The sequence below is a fragment of the Taudactylus pleione genome, unplaced genomic scaffold (assembly GCF_031769625.1).
Source record: "Taudactylus pleione unplaced genomic scaffold, aTauple2 ptg002101l, whole genome shotgun sequence".
Classification (NCBI taxonomy): domain Eukaryota; kingdom Metazoa; phylum Chordata; class Amphibia; order Anura; family Myobatrachidae; genus Taudactylus; species Taudactylus pleione.
In genome coordinates, this window is record NW_028286495.1 from 122,845 (window position 1) to 140,721 (window position 17,877).

General features: G+C 47.7%; 1 protein-coding gene across 1 annotated transcript in view; it reads left to right on the forward strand.

Annotated features, from left to right (window-relative positions):
- Positions 1–17,877, forward strand: part of VPS8 (VPS8 subunit of CORVET complex) — a gene marked incomplete at its 3' end in the record, with an annotated part of 119,498 nt that overhangs the window by 85,581 nt on the left and 16,040 nt on the right. The window contains exons 30-36 of the mRNA XM_088465654.1: positions 1,636–1,692; positions 4,422–4,504; positions 5,764–5,848; positions 6,209–6,307; positions 11,087–11,176; positions 17,110–17,156; positions 17,556–17,703. Coding sequence (XP_088321780.1) covers positions 1,636–1,692; positions 4,422–4,504; positions 5,764–5,848; positions 6,209–6,307; positions 11,087–11,176; positions 17,110–17,156; positions 17,556–17,703 — 609 coding nt within the window. The remainder of the gene's footprint in view (positions 1–1,635; positions 1,693–4,421; positions 4,505–5,763; positions 5,849–6,208; positions 6,308–11,086; positions 11,177–17,109; positions 17,157–17,555; positions 17,704–17,877) is intronic.

A 17,877-nucleotide genomic window follows, 5' to 3' on the forward strand; every position in this document is an offset into this window, starting at 1 on the left:
AGCGACATGAGGCCAGGTCTAGCGTAAATATAGGCACAGCCATTTATTTACGGGTCCTTTGTTGCAGATAAGAAAGAGGAATTATTTCTTTATTGGTGATTTGCAGTCAATAGTATTAGACTATAACTCCTATATTCTACCAAGCAAATCTTGATAATTTTATCCCTAAATGGATGTTTGGCTTCCAGGAGCTAACGTTACACTTAGGCCAGAGGTTCCCATAATCTGTCCTCCAGGCACCAGGTTTTTAGGATAACCCTACTTGGGACCAGGGCACTTAAAAAGTGCCTCAAATTGATTTAACCATCTGTGCTCAACCATGGCTATCCTTAAAACATGGACTGTTAGATTGCATTGAGGGCCGATTCTTGGAACCACTGACATAAGCTAGGTACACACTATACCAGAGGTTCCCAAACTCCACCATTTACAGTCCGGGTTTTAAGGATATCCATGCTTAAGCACAGGGGACTTAATTAACCCCTCAGTCAATTTGATTTAACCATCTGGGCTCAAGCATGGATATCTTTAAAACCTGCGCTTTAATGGTGGAGTTTGGGATCTTCTGCACTATACAATTCTCGAGCCACCTTGACCGATAATTATGTAGTGTGTACACAGTACCAGGGCACAATGGTCGGTCCAAATCGCATATAATTAGCTCCTGATATAGCATGGGCTGCATAGGGTTTGTAGTTCACATCGATTTTGGATTATTCAGAAAATGCAGGGTGTACAGACCACGCCCAGTGTATAGTGTATGGAGACCCTATAGGTGAGGCTATTTGGAAACGAAGGGATTGTTTAGAACGGAATCGGTATGTATGACCGCCGGACCTCAGCCCAGCGGATGAAATCCCGACGCTGGTGGTCTGTCAGATGAAGATCCCTACTGAGGTGAGTAACTACCCTAACCCTGCCTTAGGGGAGCCTAACCCTAATCTCCCACCTTAGTGCCTAACCTCCCCCAGGGGTGCCTAAACCTAAACCCCCCTCCCCGTACCCTAAACCTAATCCTTCCGGGACGGGGGGGAGGGGCTAACCTTAACCTCCCCCCAGGGGTGCCTGGCCCTAACCCCCCCTCTTACCCTAGCCTAACCCTCACCCTCCCAGGGGGTGCTTAACCCTAAGTCCCTTCGGGAGACCCTAAAATTCCCCCTGCCGCTGCTGCTATCTGCTCCCGACGCCCGGCTTACCTACGATCGGTATGACGAGTGTCAGGATTTCGCCGTGGGGCTAATGAGAGGCTTTGATATATAGATTCCTATCATTAGTCCCATGCCAGGATTTTACGGTCGGGAAGCCGGCGGTCGGCAATTTCGACCACCAGCTTCCTGACTACATACCATTTAGAACAAAGCGATTACTAGGTAGTGTGCACGCTGTATATCGGAAACGTTTTCATCGGTGCGAAGCGTCTATGTTGGGGAAAACTTTATAGTATGCACCTAACTTTAGGCATTATTTGCCAGTTTTTATGATCTCCCCTCCAGGAGATCCTGGAATGGAAATTTTTGGGGAATGGTCTGAAGGAACAGAGCTTGATATTGGGCTTAATTACTGTTTGTTACACCTGTGCTGAGATTCATAGTATAATGGAGTTGTAGTTAATGTTCCCCTCTTTTATGCTGCTAGGTTCTGGAGTTCTTGTGTAGCCCAGATGACGATTCCCGACATTCGGAACGACAGCAGGTACCTAGTATGCGGACTGGTTACTTTGTCATTGTAAAGGTCATAGCGTCAGAAAAATCTGCAGGTTACAGTATTGCCAAAATCGATTGAAATTTCCCCAAATACCTCCATCGTCCCTCAACTGTTGGATAAGATAATTAGCACTTGACTAGCAGGAAGAGCACAGGGCTCTAGGCTCTGGACCTATCACGTTGCTATTGAATAAAGAGTTTGGTGACGCGAGGGCAGTTCTCTGATTCTTGTGGAAGATGCCAGAGAAGGAAACAGGCTTCATCCACAAAGAAACCCTCAGATAAACTCTGCACGATGGGCTCCCACCATAGTCTGAACCATCTGCTGCTCTTCTCGAAGCAGTGGTTCACTTCATATTCCTGAGTGTGGTTTTGGGGTTGTCCCATATATTGTTTTCTTTTCTATTTTCAGAAAACCACTGTTCCAATTGTGGAAGCTGACCAAAGTGTCATCAGATTTGTGGCTTGGTTGCAAATTTTAGTTTTGAGCTCAACCCATTGGCCTAGTGACAGCTCCATGGGTGTTCATGAAAATGATGGTCTCCCTTCAGAAGTCAATGTTGACCATTTCCTACCTGAACTATCTTGCAATCAAGGCAGTGTCTCCAACTTTGCTTCAGGCACATAATAGAGAGGTTAGGTTATCAACTACCAGACATCCAATCTAGTTCTTGTGAGGAGACTTGTCTTCCTGGGTCTGCTCTTTGACATGTGACATTAGAGGGTGCGTCTTCCAGTGGGAAAGATGGACTTGTTACACAGACTTGTAAAGTGACTATTGGCTCTCAGAGGAACATTAGGTCATCTCTGTTTGGAAGTCTCTTAGAAAAGATGGTTTCGACATTGGAGGCCAAGGAGTTTTCATGGTTCCAGAGCTTTCCGACTCCTGGTCATCTCGAAAAGGGGCAAGTTGCACTATCACTTGGCAAAACATTAGCCAGTCTCCAATAATGCATTGATTGCTCCTCTGGTGGGTGATGGACAACCGCATCAGCATGAGCTCTCCTTGGTCTGTTGTGGTATCTCCCCTAATGGGATTTGGTAACTCGGGGTTTACCATTTCTGCAATTTACGATGTGGTAGTCCAAGCCATCCCCAGGAAAAGGATTACTCTGATAGTTTTTTAGTGCTGAATTTACTAAGTCGGGCCTGTTTTAGATATAATATTATTGGCTTTTTAAGTCCTCCGGGAATACCAGCGACAATCAGTGCCTTTAAGAAGCCGACGTTTAGTACATAGAGCCCAAGCTCAGAGATCGGAAGACCCTCTCTCCTAACAGAAAAGAAACGTAATGTTCTTACTCTCAAAACATGATCCCTACCTTTACGAAGCATAAGAAGCCGGCTGTCGTTTGTCTAAGCAGAGGCGTAAAGGCTGAAATATAAACAATCCCCTCGTGTAAAGCTTATGTCATTTATTGCAAAATCAAAAATAAATTTCTATCCGCCACATATTACCAAGTAGTTCTGCTATAAAAGTTAGACCGGAATTAGATAGACAATATCTAGATAGACACCAGATGTTAGACAGATAATATGTCGACAGGGACAAAAGGTTGACACAGGTCGACAGGGTCAAAAATGGTCTACATATTTTTTTTGTTGTCTTCTAACCCTAATCTTCACCCACACCCTCCCTCCTGGTGCCTACCCCTAACCGTCGGGGTAAGTGCCTAACACTAACCTTCCGGTAAGTGTCTAACCCTAAAAAAAAATAAAAAATGGGTCGACCATTTTTGTATCAGCCATTATTTGTGTCGACCTTTTGACCTTGTCGACGTTTACTGTCAACCTTTTTGCCCCTGTTGACCTTTTTGTAAATTGTAGTTTTGTGCTCAACCCATTGGCCCAGTGACAGCTCCATGGGTGTTGCCCGTCTAACATCTGGTTTCTATCTTGTCAACCTTTTTGCTGTCTATCTATAGTCCGGTTACCTAAAGGGGGGTATCCACTAGACGATAAAGTTGAACGATAATGATAAAATCGTTCGATAATCGTTCGAACATCGTTTGCAAATCGTGCAGTAATTGTTTCTAACGATGTACGATGCGCGCTCCCGCTGGTCGTTTGATCGTCTCCTCCATTGACTGAACATGCAGGTCAATTTCACTTGATCGTTTACACATCGTTTACACATCGTTCACGCTGAACGATCAAACGATGAACCACTGTCTGCCCACTATAGCTGAAAGCTCTCAATCACAGATTAAAACAACATAGTTTATTGTTAGATCGTTTGCAAATTGTTCAGAGTGGAAGATCATATTTCAAGGGAAACTTCAAGGGAAAATCGTTAAGAGGTTGGACAGGGATAAAATCGTCTAGTGGATGCCCCCTACCCTAATTGATGTTTAAATGCTGATATTATCAAAAAGGAAAAGGAGATTTGTTGGGAGGGAGAACAAAATGGGGAACAAGGTCTTAGGAGGGAACTAATCTGTTCTTAAATCGCCTGATGTCTCCTACACCTATCGTTCCAATTTTCTGAGGACATTTATATAAACAAATATAGAATGATGAATAAAAGTAATTTAAACAGAATAATAAAAGTGCAAAATAAAATAAGAAGTCCTAAGTGGATTTAGACCTTATTATATGCTGCTTACTATTTATATCTCTATTTTATATGGAGTTAGTGCCAGCCCGGCTCCTATTCTATCCATTAGACCGCTTTACGCCTTTAGTGCGCACTTACTCGTCTCTGATTTTGTTTTTTAGGTCCTTCTAGAGCTGCTCCAGGCCGGGGGAGTCGTTCAGTTTGAGGAGAACAAACTGATCCATTTAGCGGAGAGAGCCCAATTGTATGATCGTTTCCCTGCCACTACATACGTGTGCTGTACTGTCTGCATGTGTAACGCACCCTTTATCCTATATCAGAGTGGTGCAGTCACTGAGTAGTGGGGGGCAAGTGTTAGATTCCTCAAATTGGGGAGGGGCGTGTTCAACGGTTTCTCTAAAGTTAAATGAATGTATAGCAAACGTATAATTCACACAATCATAAAGGTAAGAAATAGTATTTTACTGCCCATATTTATCTTTATCTATAAAACTGAAGGGTCTCGATGAGTCTGATAAATCGATTTGTCTGATTTTATCCCTTCTGTTGCCGGCAAGTCCTGCGTCAGCTTTTTAATACCGGCGCAGGTGCTGTGAGCCCCAATTCTAGTTTACGTGAGCGCAGCTCAGTTCTACAGTCGTGTCGCCTACTAGAGCATACGAGCCATTGCGTAAACAGGGCTCAGTACTTACACCGCCCGCTATGCGCAACATGTCAGCGCCATTGCGTAAGCGGGGCTCAGCACTTACACCGCCCGCTGTGCGCAACGTGTCAGCGCCATTGCGTAAGCGGGGCTCAGTACTTACACCGCCTGCTATGCGCAACGTGTCAGCGCCATTGTGTATGTGGGGCTCAGTACTTACACCGCCTGCTATGCGCAATGTGTCAGCGCCATTGCGTAAGTGGGGCTCAGCACTTACACCGCCCGCTATGCGCAACGTGTCAGCGCCATTGCGTATGTGGGGCTCAGTACTTACACCGCCTGCTATGCGCAACGTGTCAGCGCCATTGCGCAAGCAGGGCTCAGCACTTACACCGCCCTCTATGCGCAACGTGTCAGCGCCATTGCGTAAGCGGGGCTCAGTACTTACACCACCCGCTATGCGCAGCATGTCAGCGCCATTGTGTAAGCGGGGCTCAGTACTTACACCGCCCGCTATGCGCAGCATGTCAGCGCCATTGTGTAAGCGGGGCTCAGTACTTACACCGACCGCTATGCGCAGCGTGTCAGCACCAGGTTCCTTGTGGTCCAGAACAAACCTGTGTGACACTAGCCTTGGGCTGATGATAGAGATAGGTGGGGCGGCCGGTGACATTATAAGGGGAGAGGGCGCTTTACTTGACTGTAGGAGGAAATACAGTATGGTGTTAGCCTTTATATACAAGGTTACACATGTGTTGTGCGACTGCATTTTCCATATAATTTAATGCGCTTGTGTCATCGCTAAGTTAAGCAAAAAACTTTTTGGTCTAACTGTCATTTTCCCCTGTTTTATCTCCCAGCTACCAGATCTGCGAGTTCATGTACGAGAGGAAGCACCTGTATGACAAGATCATAGACTGTTATCTGCTGGATCCCATCAGAAAGGTACAACCTAAGATTAATTCAAAACTTCGTCTTGTTTTCGAGCCGTAATCATCATAGTTTCCATTAACCGCCACACTAACCACTTCTGCCGCCGAGAGGCTGATTGGGAAGAGAGTGATGGTTCCTACAGCACTCATTCCTGACAGCTGGTCAGCACATGGATTTATAGGTCCCATATATAGGACGTCTAACACTGTACATAGGGAATGTGTGTGTGTGTGTTGCACAGATTGTGGTTGGTGCGTTTTATAACACACACATATTATATCCATTTCCTCTTTGTGTGCCCTATATACATTGACAAGTACATTGCTATCTACGTGCAGTAATTGGATTTGTCTGGTTATTCTTTCCCCTCAGCAAGACGTCTTTAACTACATACACAACATCCTGTCCATCCCCGGGTACAGCCCTGAGGAGAAGCAGGCAGCGTGGGACAAGGCCATGAGACACATGGAGGTATGAAGCACCGAATGTGGGGCTGGTACAGATGGGTCCTCATCCACCTATCATCAACTTGCGGCAAATAACTCCATTCAGCACGACCCCGGATTTTGCGACTTAGCTGTGCCAAAACACTCATCCTACGTAGCTAGTGCCATGTAAGCGAGCGAAGACGCAGAACTGAGGACATTTGCAAAATTGAGAAAAATGTACAAAATCTAGGGTATAAAGGCAGAAGACTGATACCAGTGACCCGCCCCATGCGTCGTCGTGCTTTATCTGCCATTGCTACTTCAGGGTCCTTAGTGCACCACAGGAAGACCTCGGGGTGTAGGTGGTGGTTGAGGACCGGGCACCACACAGTTAAAGCTTTCAGCTCCCAGGATGCACTGGTCCAACCCCCTATACCCCGCCCCCCAGCCAGAGCCACCTCAATTTCGTTAGTGCTCGGCCAGAGTCGGGTCACCAATATGCAGTGGGCTGCTTAGGCAGCAAAAATAGCTTTATTTTGACTATTTTATTTATTATTAGTACTTTATCTGTTGAGCGAGCAGCAGCAGACTGTCCGCAGGACATCTGCGCTGCTACTCAGTTACCCCTCCTTGCGCCACAATGCCAGTTTCGGACCCGTGGACGGACCCAGGCTGCAGCCCGGATACAAGGGGACAGGTAAGGCGGGTCATCGCACGCGTTGACCTGTGGATTGGCAGTCATACCTCCGATCTCAGGTGCCAGACTGGAGGCCCTGAGAGTGAACACAGGCTTTGTCCACAGTGATACACTAGACCACCAGGGTACATATGGAGCGGGAATCCAGCGTCCCAGTGGTTAAAAAATCAGCATGGGGAGGTCAGCTTTCCCCATCCCTCAGCTCAGGGCGCCATACCTCTGAGGTCTCGCTTCCCTGAGCTGCTATCCTCCTCCAACGACGCCCCCTTAGAGGTCTCCGGAGGCCATTTTCTCCAGGCATTGTATGTGACTTATGCTAGCGCTGCCTGTCTGTTTATTTCTCTATACTGTCAGCATATATCTTTCCCTTTTTTTTCTGACTTTGCCCTAACATACAATGTAATGGTGAGAGTTGTCACATACAGTTGGTTACTGCACAGTGTCATATTTGTGCTGTGCGCTCCTGCAGCTTGTCCAAGCCTAAGACAGGATCAATATATTGCATTCCTACTTGAGGGAAAGGAGAATTAGTGAAATCAGAAACTGAGCATAGTCTGGTGAATACAAGATCAAGGCAGTGGCCATCCTGATGAGTAGAGGAGTTAGGGCCTGATTCAGAGCCGGACGCTATTTGCGCTCGCTCGTTCAGAAAAAGGGGGTGGCTATTTAAAGTAACCGTTCGCTCTTTGCGGTCTGTTCACGCCTCTATGTCTGAGCGAGCGAACAAAACATGCGAACGTAATTTTGAAAAAAACACCCCCTGGCCGCTCGCATCATACGTCATGTCCGCTATTTATTAGATTAATCGAGTACATCGGACGGCGTATGAACTGCTCGCTATTCTTGTGGTTGGTTTTTCCTACCACAATCATGCGAGCAGTTCTGACTATAAAACAACCAAGTGACTTGGTCGATGACGCTGCTTTATTAATTATGCACACCCTTAAAACGCCCGTTCTGACCTTTAGGCACGCCTGCGTTCTGATCTCCACTCCCCGTTTTCAAGCACCTTCCCCTGTTACCACCCACAAACGCCTCACTCTGTCACTCAAAATAGCAGGCATTCGCTATTTAGCGAGCACACGATTTTAGGCCGCACTGACTGCTTCGCGCATGCGTATTACAATTCGTACGCATGCGCAGTTGGGCGAACATCGCTCGGAACGAACGAGCGGCTCTGAAGCAGGCCCTTAGTCCATGGGACAAGAGAGGAGATTAGAGAGAAGTTTGGAGGCATGAGGAGATTGTGGACTGTCAATGGGGATATTGAAATCACCCATAATGATGGTGGAGATGACAGAGGATAGGAAGTGAGGAGGGAGCCAGACAGAAAAATGTTCAAGAAACTGATTGGGTGGTCCAGGTGGGCGATAGATAGCAGCAATGCGCAGAGAAAAAGGGGTGAAAGTCCTAATAGAATGTAAATGTGAGTGATGGTGCCTGTGGGAGAACTGTGTATGTGACAGATTGGGACATAATATTCCTACTCCACCTCCTTTACTATTACCAGGCCTGGAGGTGTGGGTGAAATCATTAAGTCACTAGCCTGGCTCCTGTGTAGATCAATAATTCTAAATTATGGCAAATGATATGTCCATTAGAGATCCATTGTCAGCAGCAAGGTTTTACCGATGCATGAATAAATGCATCCAAGCAGTCCTTTAGCAACCAAATTTCAGATGAAATGGGCTATAGCAATGGGTTTTATGTATGGGATCCCTACTGTCGGGATGCCACTGTTGGTATTATGACCGACAGTAAGAATCCCAACACCCAGCCTAATACTAACTCTCCCCACCCGCAGCCTAACTCTAACCCTTCCCCTAGTGAATAACCTTCCCCGCCCGCAGCCTAACTCTAACCCTCCCTCTAGTGAATAACCCTCCCCTCCCGCAGCCTAACTCAAAACCCTCCCCCTAGTGAATAACCTTCCCCTCCCGCAGCCTAACTCTAACCCTCCCGCAGCCTAACTCTAACCCTCCCCCTAGTGAATAACCCCCCCACAGCCTAACTCTAACCCTCCCTCTAGTGAATAACCCTCCCATCCCGCAGCCTAACTCTAACCCTCCCCCTAGTGAATAACCTTCCCCTCCCGCAGCCTAACTCTAACCCTCCCCCTAGTGAACAACCCTCCCCTCCCGCAGCCTAACTCTAACCCTCCCCCTAGTGAATAACCCTCCCCTACCGCAGCCTAACTCTAACCCTCCCCCTAGTGAATAACCCTCCCCTCCCGCAGCCTAATTCTAACCCTCCCCTCCCGCAGCCTAACTCTAACCCTCCCCCTAGTGAATAACCTTCCCCTCCCGCAGCCTAACTCTAACCCTCCCCCTAGTGAATAACCTTCCCCTCCCGCAGCCTAACTCTAACCCTCCCCTAGTGAATAACCCTAACTCTAACCCTCATATTTACCCACCAGTATCCCAGGCACCAGTATGCTGGTGCCGGCATTCTTACCCCTGTCGGGATTCCGGCACAGGGATACTAAGTTCCAGCATTCTGTGTGCTGGGATCCCAACTACATCCCATTAGAATAATCCACGAGTAATACAGTCCAAATGAATATAGATCAGGAATCCAGGTGGCAGAGTGCTCAACGCGTTTTGCTGGGCTATGGTATCAGACTTTTGCCACTTCAGTGTCGAAGCATCAGCTTTGCCAGCTTTGTCTTTTACTTTATCTATGTCTTCTTTGAGATCTCTCTCTTTCAATATATTTAATATAATCGTATAAATATTTGTTTGCAGCCTATATAATACAGTCCAGTGGTCACTTCTTCGAGGTCATTTGTAAAACTTTCAAAAATGATTTATTCTGACGCGAAGGGGGTTAGGTCAATATTGTCCGAGCCGGTGGTCATCTACCTATCCATAATCAGTAGGTGCTGCCGCATCCTCGGTCACAGCAGTCTGTGAGTTCATTCTCTTAATGTCTTGGCAAGTACATCTGGGGTTAAAAATCCTTTTAAGGCTTACAATCCAGCTTTCTGGCTTGTATAAAGCCGGTACAATCTGCCTGAATAATCATAATTTCAGTGTCAGCATCTGACATGACTCAAAGCATTTACGCAGACGGCGAAATATATACAGAATTTAATTCCACACTCACTGTACGATAGAAGCTTAAAGCTGGATCTCCACTGTCACAGGATCCACCCGACATCTAAGGCTAATCAATATATAACCATAGGCTACGGAAGGTACATATATAATTCAGTTCTTTATTAAATCATAAGCAAATATCACTCTATGTTTTGGGAATATAACTCCGAAGTCCCTTTATTGAGATATCTAAATAAAGACCATCATAAAACACCTATATCTTTGTTTCACAGCCCAATATCACTATAACAGGTTACCTGCATAATTATAGAGACCGAAAACAATTAAGGTACAATTACATATTCTCTGAATTTGGCGTCACAGGTTGCCAGGTTGGGTTTAGGTGGAATATGTGAATCGTGTGTGAGACGTACATTTGTAGTGCACCTGCCTGCACAAATTGGGACTGGCTTTTGTTGTGTCTTGCATTAATATTAATGAGATTGTGTAGCCTATCCAGGGGAGTCTTCAGAGAGGAGGGGGCTCGTGTGCACTACCCGTGCAGGGCCCCCTCTTCTCTACCCGGTGGCCGGTAGCCGACTGACGTGGCTGGCCAGCCACCGGAGCATTAGTAGACTCCAGGCACTAGAGTGTGCCCGGAGTCTACTGCGCGTGCGCAGAACACCGGAAAAATGGCCGCGGATGCCATTTTCCAGTGTTCTGAGCACCGCTGACACACGGACAGGTGAGTTTAAAATAATATGGGTGTAGGGTCTGCGGTGCAGGGCACTGAGCCTATCGCCATGAGCCTCTATCATCACGGTTACTAGTAAATGTATAGACTGTAGTGTCATGAATGTTGTTTCAGACCAATAATATCTGCGCAGGTAATGGGGGCTCTTCCATGTTGATCAGAAAATCACATTGCAGTACATAACTAAGGATAATACAAAGTGCAATGAGATGGAAACGTTTCTACCTTGCTCTGGTTCTTCCTCAGATTCCTGGTCATGCTTCCAACTTGATTTTCTTTTACAAACTTTTCAACTCCCTTCCTCATCATTTCTTTACTCTTGGTGCCCTCTAGGAGCTGGTGACGTTGAGTCCAAGCAAAGCCGCTGACTTGGTTTGCACCCACTTTAGTGAACAGCTGGACGAAGTCATAGCAAAACTTCAGGTATTGTATATGATTATGATCACATTCTATACATGGCATTTGTGTCTACTTACCTCAAGGACTACTGTTACATTCCGGGACACCAATCTGATGAAATATAGGGCCTGATTCAGAGCCGCTCGCTCTGAATCAGGGCCGGGATTTTTTTTTTTTTTGGAGCAGCCTCTTGGCCGCTCGCATAGCTGTGGGTTACCACCCACAGCTATAGCGAGCGGCCATGATGATGGTCACGATGGTCAAGACCATCGCGACCATTGGGCTTGCGACGAGACCCTTGTGGTAGGGTCTAGTTCATCACAAGCCCCAGAGAGCTTTCGGCTCTAACAGAGCCGGAAGCTCTCCACTGACATCACTCGTGATGTCAGTGGGGCCGCCCCCAAACGGCAGGCGTTCTCATGGGAACGACTCCATTTGGGCAGCCACCCCCCCGGCCCGCCCACCAAACGGGGCGAGCTGACACTCAACATAGACAGCTCGCCCCCTTTGGTGCGAGACCCGGAGCGACGGAGTGCCCGTCGCTAGCCGGGTCTCGCGCATGCGCACGAAGGAGCCGGCTCCGTCATGCGCATGCACTGTGGGCCACCATCGACCCGGTTGCGAGCGCTCAGCGCTTGCGACCGGGTCTGAATCAGGCCCATAATCAGCAAACTTGGTGCCCTGTAGTTCTGCATCCGTGGGGTGCTAGGGGATAATATAACAAAAGAACAGGACAAATATTGTAGGCTGCAAGGAAAATAAAACTGATGGGCAAACGCCTTTTAATTGCTTATAAAAACCCTTTCTGTGCCAGTGGTTTTGCCTGATGGAGGATCGTTCATTGGAGCAGATTATTCCTCCTGTGTTATGGATGCATCTTATTCTTCCACTTGCTGCGTTTATAGTGACTGGGGCCATTTCCCGTCACATATACTGTAGGGACACATTGGGCCTGATTCAGAGCCGGACGCAATTAGCGCTTGCTCGTCCAGAAAATAGGGGTGGATATTCAAATGAACCGTTCGCTGTTTGCGGTCTGTTCACGCCTCTAGGTCTGAACGAGCGAACAAAACTTGCTGTCGTTTTTTGGGAAACTACGCCCCCTGGCCGCTCGCATCCTACGTCATGTCTGCTATTTATTAGATTAATCGAGTACATCGAACAGGGTATGAGCTGCTCGCTATTCTTGTGGTTGGTTTTTGCTACCACAATTTTGCGAGCAGTTCTGGCTAAAAAAAAACCCAGTGACGTGGTCAATGACGCTGATGGTTTAATTATGCACACCCATAAAACGCCCGTTTTGACCTTTAAGCACGCCTGCGATCGGATCTCCACTCCCCGTTTTCAAACACCTTCCCCTGTTACCACCCACATACGCCTCATTCTGTCACTCAAAATAGCAGGCATTCGCTATTTTGCGAGCACACGATTTTCGGCCGCACTGACTGGTTCGCGCATGCGTATTACGATCCGTACGCATGCGCAGTTGGGCAAACATCGCTCGGAGCGAACGAGCAGCCACTTGCGTCCGGCTCTGAATCAGGCCCCTTGTGCATAACTATTTTTTCCTATTGGAGGGACGAAAACAGCAGACCCAGACGCACTTATGAAACACTGGAGCAATTACTTTGAATTTAGTGGCTGATTCAGACCCGGTTGCTAGATGCGTACGCTCGCACTGAGCGAATGAAAATTGTCCAAATTGACGTCATGGGATGCGATCGCTCGCCAAGGTATAAGCACGCCCACTTTGGCTGTGCGAGAGTGATCGCTCTGCGTATGCGGACACCCTTTAGCGTATGTAGAGACGCCTACTGGCACACGTCATCTCCAGGAAGTGTATGAAAACATTGGTACATCGAGCACCATCGGATGCGAACGCAGAGCTTGTGGTTGCCTTACCCTAACGCAAGCTCTGCGAGCATTTCAGTGTAAAAAAAAAGCCAAGTGGCGCGTACTATGACGCTGCCTGTTATTATGCACGCCTCTGAAACGGCGTTGAAACACTCAGGCACGCCTGCGTTCGCATCGCCAACCCCCCGTTATTAGTGTCCTGCCCCTGTTACCACCCACAAACGGCCTCTCCTGTCACTCAGTACACTGGCCTGTCTTTGCAGGGCGAGCGAGCGGTATGCGATCGCAGTGAGTAGTTCGCGCACGCGCGGAATGAAGCGTGCGCATACGCAGAACATCGGGCAGCTTGCAAGCGCACGCATATAGCGAACGGGTCTGAATCAGGCCCTTAGTTACCATTTTTCCCTGTATGTGTTTTTACAAGTGAAATGTCTGAGAGCAGGCGTCCTGCTAAATGCATTCTGCTGCTCTTCTCCTACAGCTTACTATTAACTGGCCCTGCTGGAGCTTTGACCTTCTGAGGCTGATTAGTGTCATCCCATCCTCTGCATGGGGAATTTTAGCCCATAAAAGACTATCTTTAAGTCGGGTTCTTGCTGAATAAGACCCCCCCCCCTCCTAATTATGACTACCATGGTTACAGGAGAGTCACAGGCATAAAAGGGAATATAATTATGAAATAGTCGTTGTTTGCACATCTCCTTGCTCCCATTATCCTGCAACAAACAATTATTTAGTCCTCATGTCCAGTGGGGAAACATCCCTGACTCTGGGCCTGATTCAGAGCCGGACGCTCTGACCAGAACGCTTGCTCTGAATCAGGGCCCTCCTACCTGAAAATGGAGCGGCCTCCTGGCCGCTCGCATAGCTGTGGGTGACCACCCTCAGCCTATGCGAGCGGCCAAAAAGATGGTCGCGATGGTCATGACCGTCGCGACCATCGGGCTTGCGACGAGACCCTGCGGTAGGGTCTCGCTACCACAAGCCCAGGAGTGCTTTTGGCTCTAACAGAGCCAAAAGCACTCCCACTGACATCAGTGATGATGTCAGTGGGGCCGGACCCAGACGGTAGGCGTTCCCATGGGAACGCCTCCGTCCGGGCAGCAACGCCCCCGGCACGCCCACCAAAGGGGGCGTGCTGTCACTCACCATCGACAGCATGACCCCTTTGGTGCGAGACCCATAGCGACAGCTTGGCTGTCGCTATGCGGGTCTCGCACATGCGCACGACGGAGCTCCTTCCGTCGTGCGCATGCGCATTAGGGCACCATCGATCCGCTTGCGAGCGCTCAGCGCTCGTGAGCGGGTCTGAATTAGGCCCACTGTCTGATGTTTACCCAGGAATAAATCAGTGAGGCCATAGATCTTATATGCACACGTGTAAAAGCTGTAGGCCCCTGCTGGTAAGTTGCAGGTCTTACAGGCATCTACTAGTAGTGGGTTGTGTTTCTTAAGCTGATATGGTAACAAAAATGTTCTTTACCTAAAGAGCTATCCAGATTTACGTATAATATTTATATGATGGCAATCTTATTTATGTGTATACATTTGAACAAAAATACATATGTATACATGCCTTAGGGCAGCGCTTCCCAAACATTTTTGAATCACAGCACCCTAGAGTATCAGCATTGTTTTCACGGCACCCCTCAGAAAAAAATAAAGTAAAGCGAAGTAAATTGTGCTGACCTGTCATCCTTAGGGTCAGTTATGAGCTTCTGTTTGCCCACATATTTACATTACATTGACCATAAATAATTTGGTTTGGTGTTGGACTACCAACCTGAAGCACCCCTACAAGTGTTCCGAGGCTCCCCAGAGTGCCACGGCGCACATTTTGGGAACCACTGCCATAGGGTCACTTCTAGTGGGGATGTAGCCAGGAAGCCGGCGGTCTAAATACTAACCGCCGACTTCCTGACTGTGAAAGCCCAGCAGGAGACTAAAGATAGGCATCGAAATCCTGACGCCTATCATGAGCCCCACGCCGAAATCTTGACGCCCGGCATACTGAACGTACGTAAGCCGGGCGTCGGTAGCTCTTAGCCGTGGGGGGGGGGACGCTAGGTTTATGGACTAGGCACCCCCCCCCGCCGAGAGGGTTAGGGTGAAGGGTGGGTTAGGGTTAGGCACCACCGGGGGGAGGTTAGGCTTAGGCACTAGGGGGAGGTTAGGGTTAGGCACCACTAAGGGAGGGTTAGGGGGGAGAGAGGGGTAGGGATAGCCTACTTACCTCCCCTGTCGGGAACTTCATCTGCCGGCCTTCCGGCATCGGGATTTCAATTGCCAGGCTGACATCCGCCAGTATTACATACCCAACCCCTTCTAGTGAGAGTGTAAGTTACAGATTTGTGTAGGTCAGTGGCCACACCCTTTAGACTTGCCCATACAGAATACAGACATTCCTCACTTAACGATCAAGTTCCGTTCCTACGACTTGGTCATTAAACGAATCGGTCGTTAAGCGAGGACATATAGTGGCTGGGAAGTAGCAGGTCCCAGGCTGAGGGTGACGTGCCTGTGTGTGCCCCACCTCCTCCGAGAGCACGCCGTCGTCCTTGCAAGGTGTCCTGCGTGTCTCGCACCACAGCCAGGGCTTCGTCTTGCGGAAGAGTCTGTCTTTTTTTTTTTTTTTTAATCACTGCAAGTCACAGTTAGCTGGTCGGAGCGCCGGTCGTAAGTCCGAACGGTCGCTAAACAGGTAGGTCGCTAAGTGAGGAATGTCTGTATGTTCATTCTAGATTGGTAGTGGAAGTTCCTGTTCGTTACGCCAGACCTAGAAAGTTCTGAACTGAAAGGAGGTCACATTAGATATATCCCTACATAGTGATTGCAGGATCTCTGAGTGTTCTACCTGTTTATTGCAGCCATTATACAATATCCGCCCTATTCAGGGCACAGCAAAAGTGCTGCTATTGTCTTCTGCTTCTGTGTCGCCTTTTGAGGAAATAAAACCGCCCTATAAAACCATTCTTTAGGACAGCTCCATCAGGCCTGGGAGAGAGATAAAGTGGAGAAATTTTCCAGAGCAACCAATCAGCTACTATCTGTCATTTCATAGTTTATGATGGATAAATGACAAAAGCTGATTGGTTGCGTTGGGAAACTTCTCTATTTTTCTCCAAGGCTTGAGCCATCTCCCCTTTTAGTTAGTTAACATTGCAAAACCATAATCAAGAGTAGCGAATTTTGAGGAGATGAAAGGTACTGTATACCCTTCATGCCTGTCATTAATATTTACCCTTGAATATACTAAACATGTTGTTGACTCCTTACATATATGCAGATTTCCGTACACACGCGGCTCCCCGTAGAATATATTCTGAGACTAGGACATTCGGCTGGCTTTCAAGTAGCGCCGATGCCAAAGCCTGTCCAGCGTGTTGTCTCGCTTTTTGATGAAAGATGAAAGCGGAGAGATGTATTTACCAGCCTGTGCTTCCTGTCTATTCTCGCACACCTCTAACAGTTTCAACTGAATCATCTCTGCTGGCAGAGCCTTAATGAGTTCATTAGCACATCCTTAACAAAGCCAGGTTTCCGTCTTCATGACCTTCACCGTGCAATCTCTTTTAAATCACTTGTCTCTGTAACTTGCCATGGAAGTGGCCATCCTTCTGTTCCAGCCCGCGAGCCGGGTTCTTTCTTAGATTTCCTGCATGCGCCTTTGTCAGAATAATAGATGCTTTTTATACAGTATGGAGACGAGGCGCGTTACTGACTTTTATGTGTTTTAAAACAGAGAAGCAGATAAAATGATACCGTTTTGGAATCCTGTGTACGGTAATGGCATATTGATGATCATTACCCGCTATACCGCACTGAGTATATGATTAGGTTTTAAAGGTTTTTCCGATAAGTAAACACAGCGCAGCTCTGTCTGTAGAATAATCATGTTGATGTTTTTTATCTAACACGACTTTTTTAGTTTTACAGCTGTGTTTCTGTTTATACAACAGCGTGTCTGGTAAATGGGATTGTTGGTTATTACATATATTGTTTACCATAATCTGTACGTGTGCAGCATTAACCCTCACGTCTGACTGCATTTTCTTTCTTTCCGTACAGGCTGTAATAACATTTAAACTCTGTTGTGTTTGCAGAATTCACTTTTGCTTTTCCAGTTTCTTCGGAGTCTCCTAGACCCAAGGTTGGTAGTATGTTTGCTTATATCATATGTGCCAGGGCCATAGGGAGGGGTGTGTGACCAGTGCCACCGCCAAGAGCGCAAGTAAGAGGGGACGGCACAAGTGCCTGCATCTGTGGCACCTTTCTCCAGCTTGTGGGGTGTCTGGATTAACACTATGCAGCCTGGAGAGATGCTTAGAATGTGCCAACCCTTACTGATTCCAGCCCCCTCTCTGTGTCATCTTGACATCACATGTTCTGGGGGGCAGCACAGGACGCGGTAGTGCCCTGATCTGGGCTCTAGCTGCTTGACCTTACGTAGGTCCTTGTTAAGTAACTCACAACAGTAGAGTAACGAGCAGTTTGTAGATGTTGGCTATGGGTGAGTTCCTCCATCTTACATTGCTGTGTGTATTGTCAGGGATGGAGCTCAGCTCAGCCCAGAGCTGCTGCAGAACCAGCCCCACATCACGGAGCTCTTCATAGACCTTATGTGTCAGTACGACCCCGGTCATGTGACTGCAATGCTGCAGATCCTGGAACATTACCGACTGGAAGAGACTATCCAGGTGAGGACTCCTCCTTCTCCTCCTTTTCCTCCTTTTCATCCTCCTTTTCTTCCTCCTCCCTCCTTTTCCTCCTTCTTTTCCTCCTTCTTTTCCTCCTTTTCTTCCTCTTCCTCCTTCTCCTTCTTTTCCTCCTCCTTTTCTTCCTCTTCCTTCTCCTCCTCCTTTTCCTCCTCC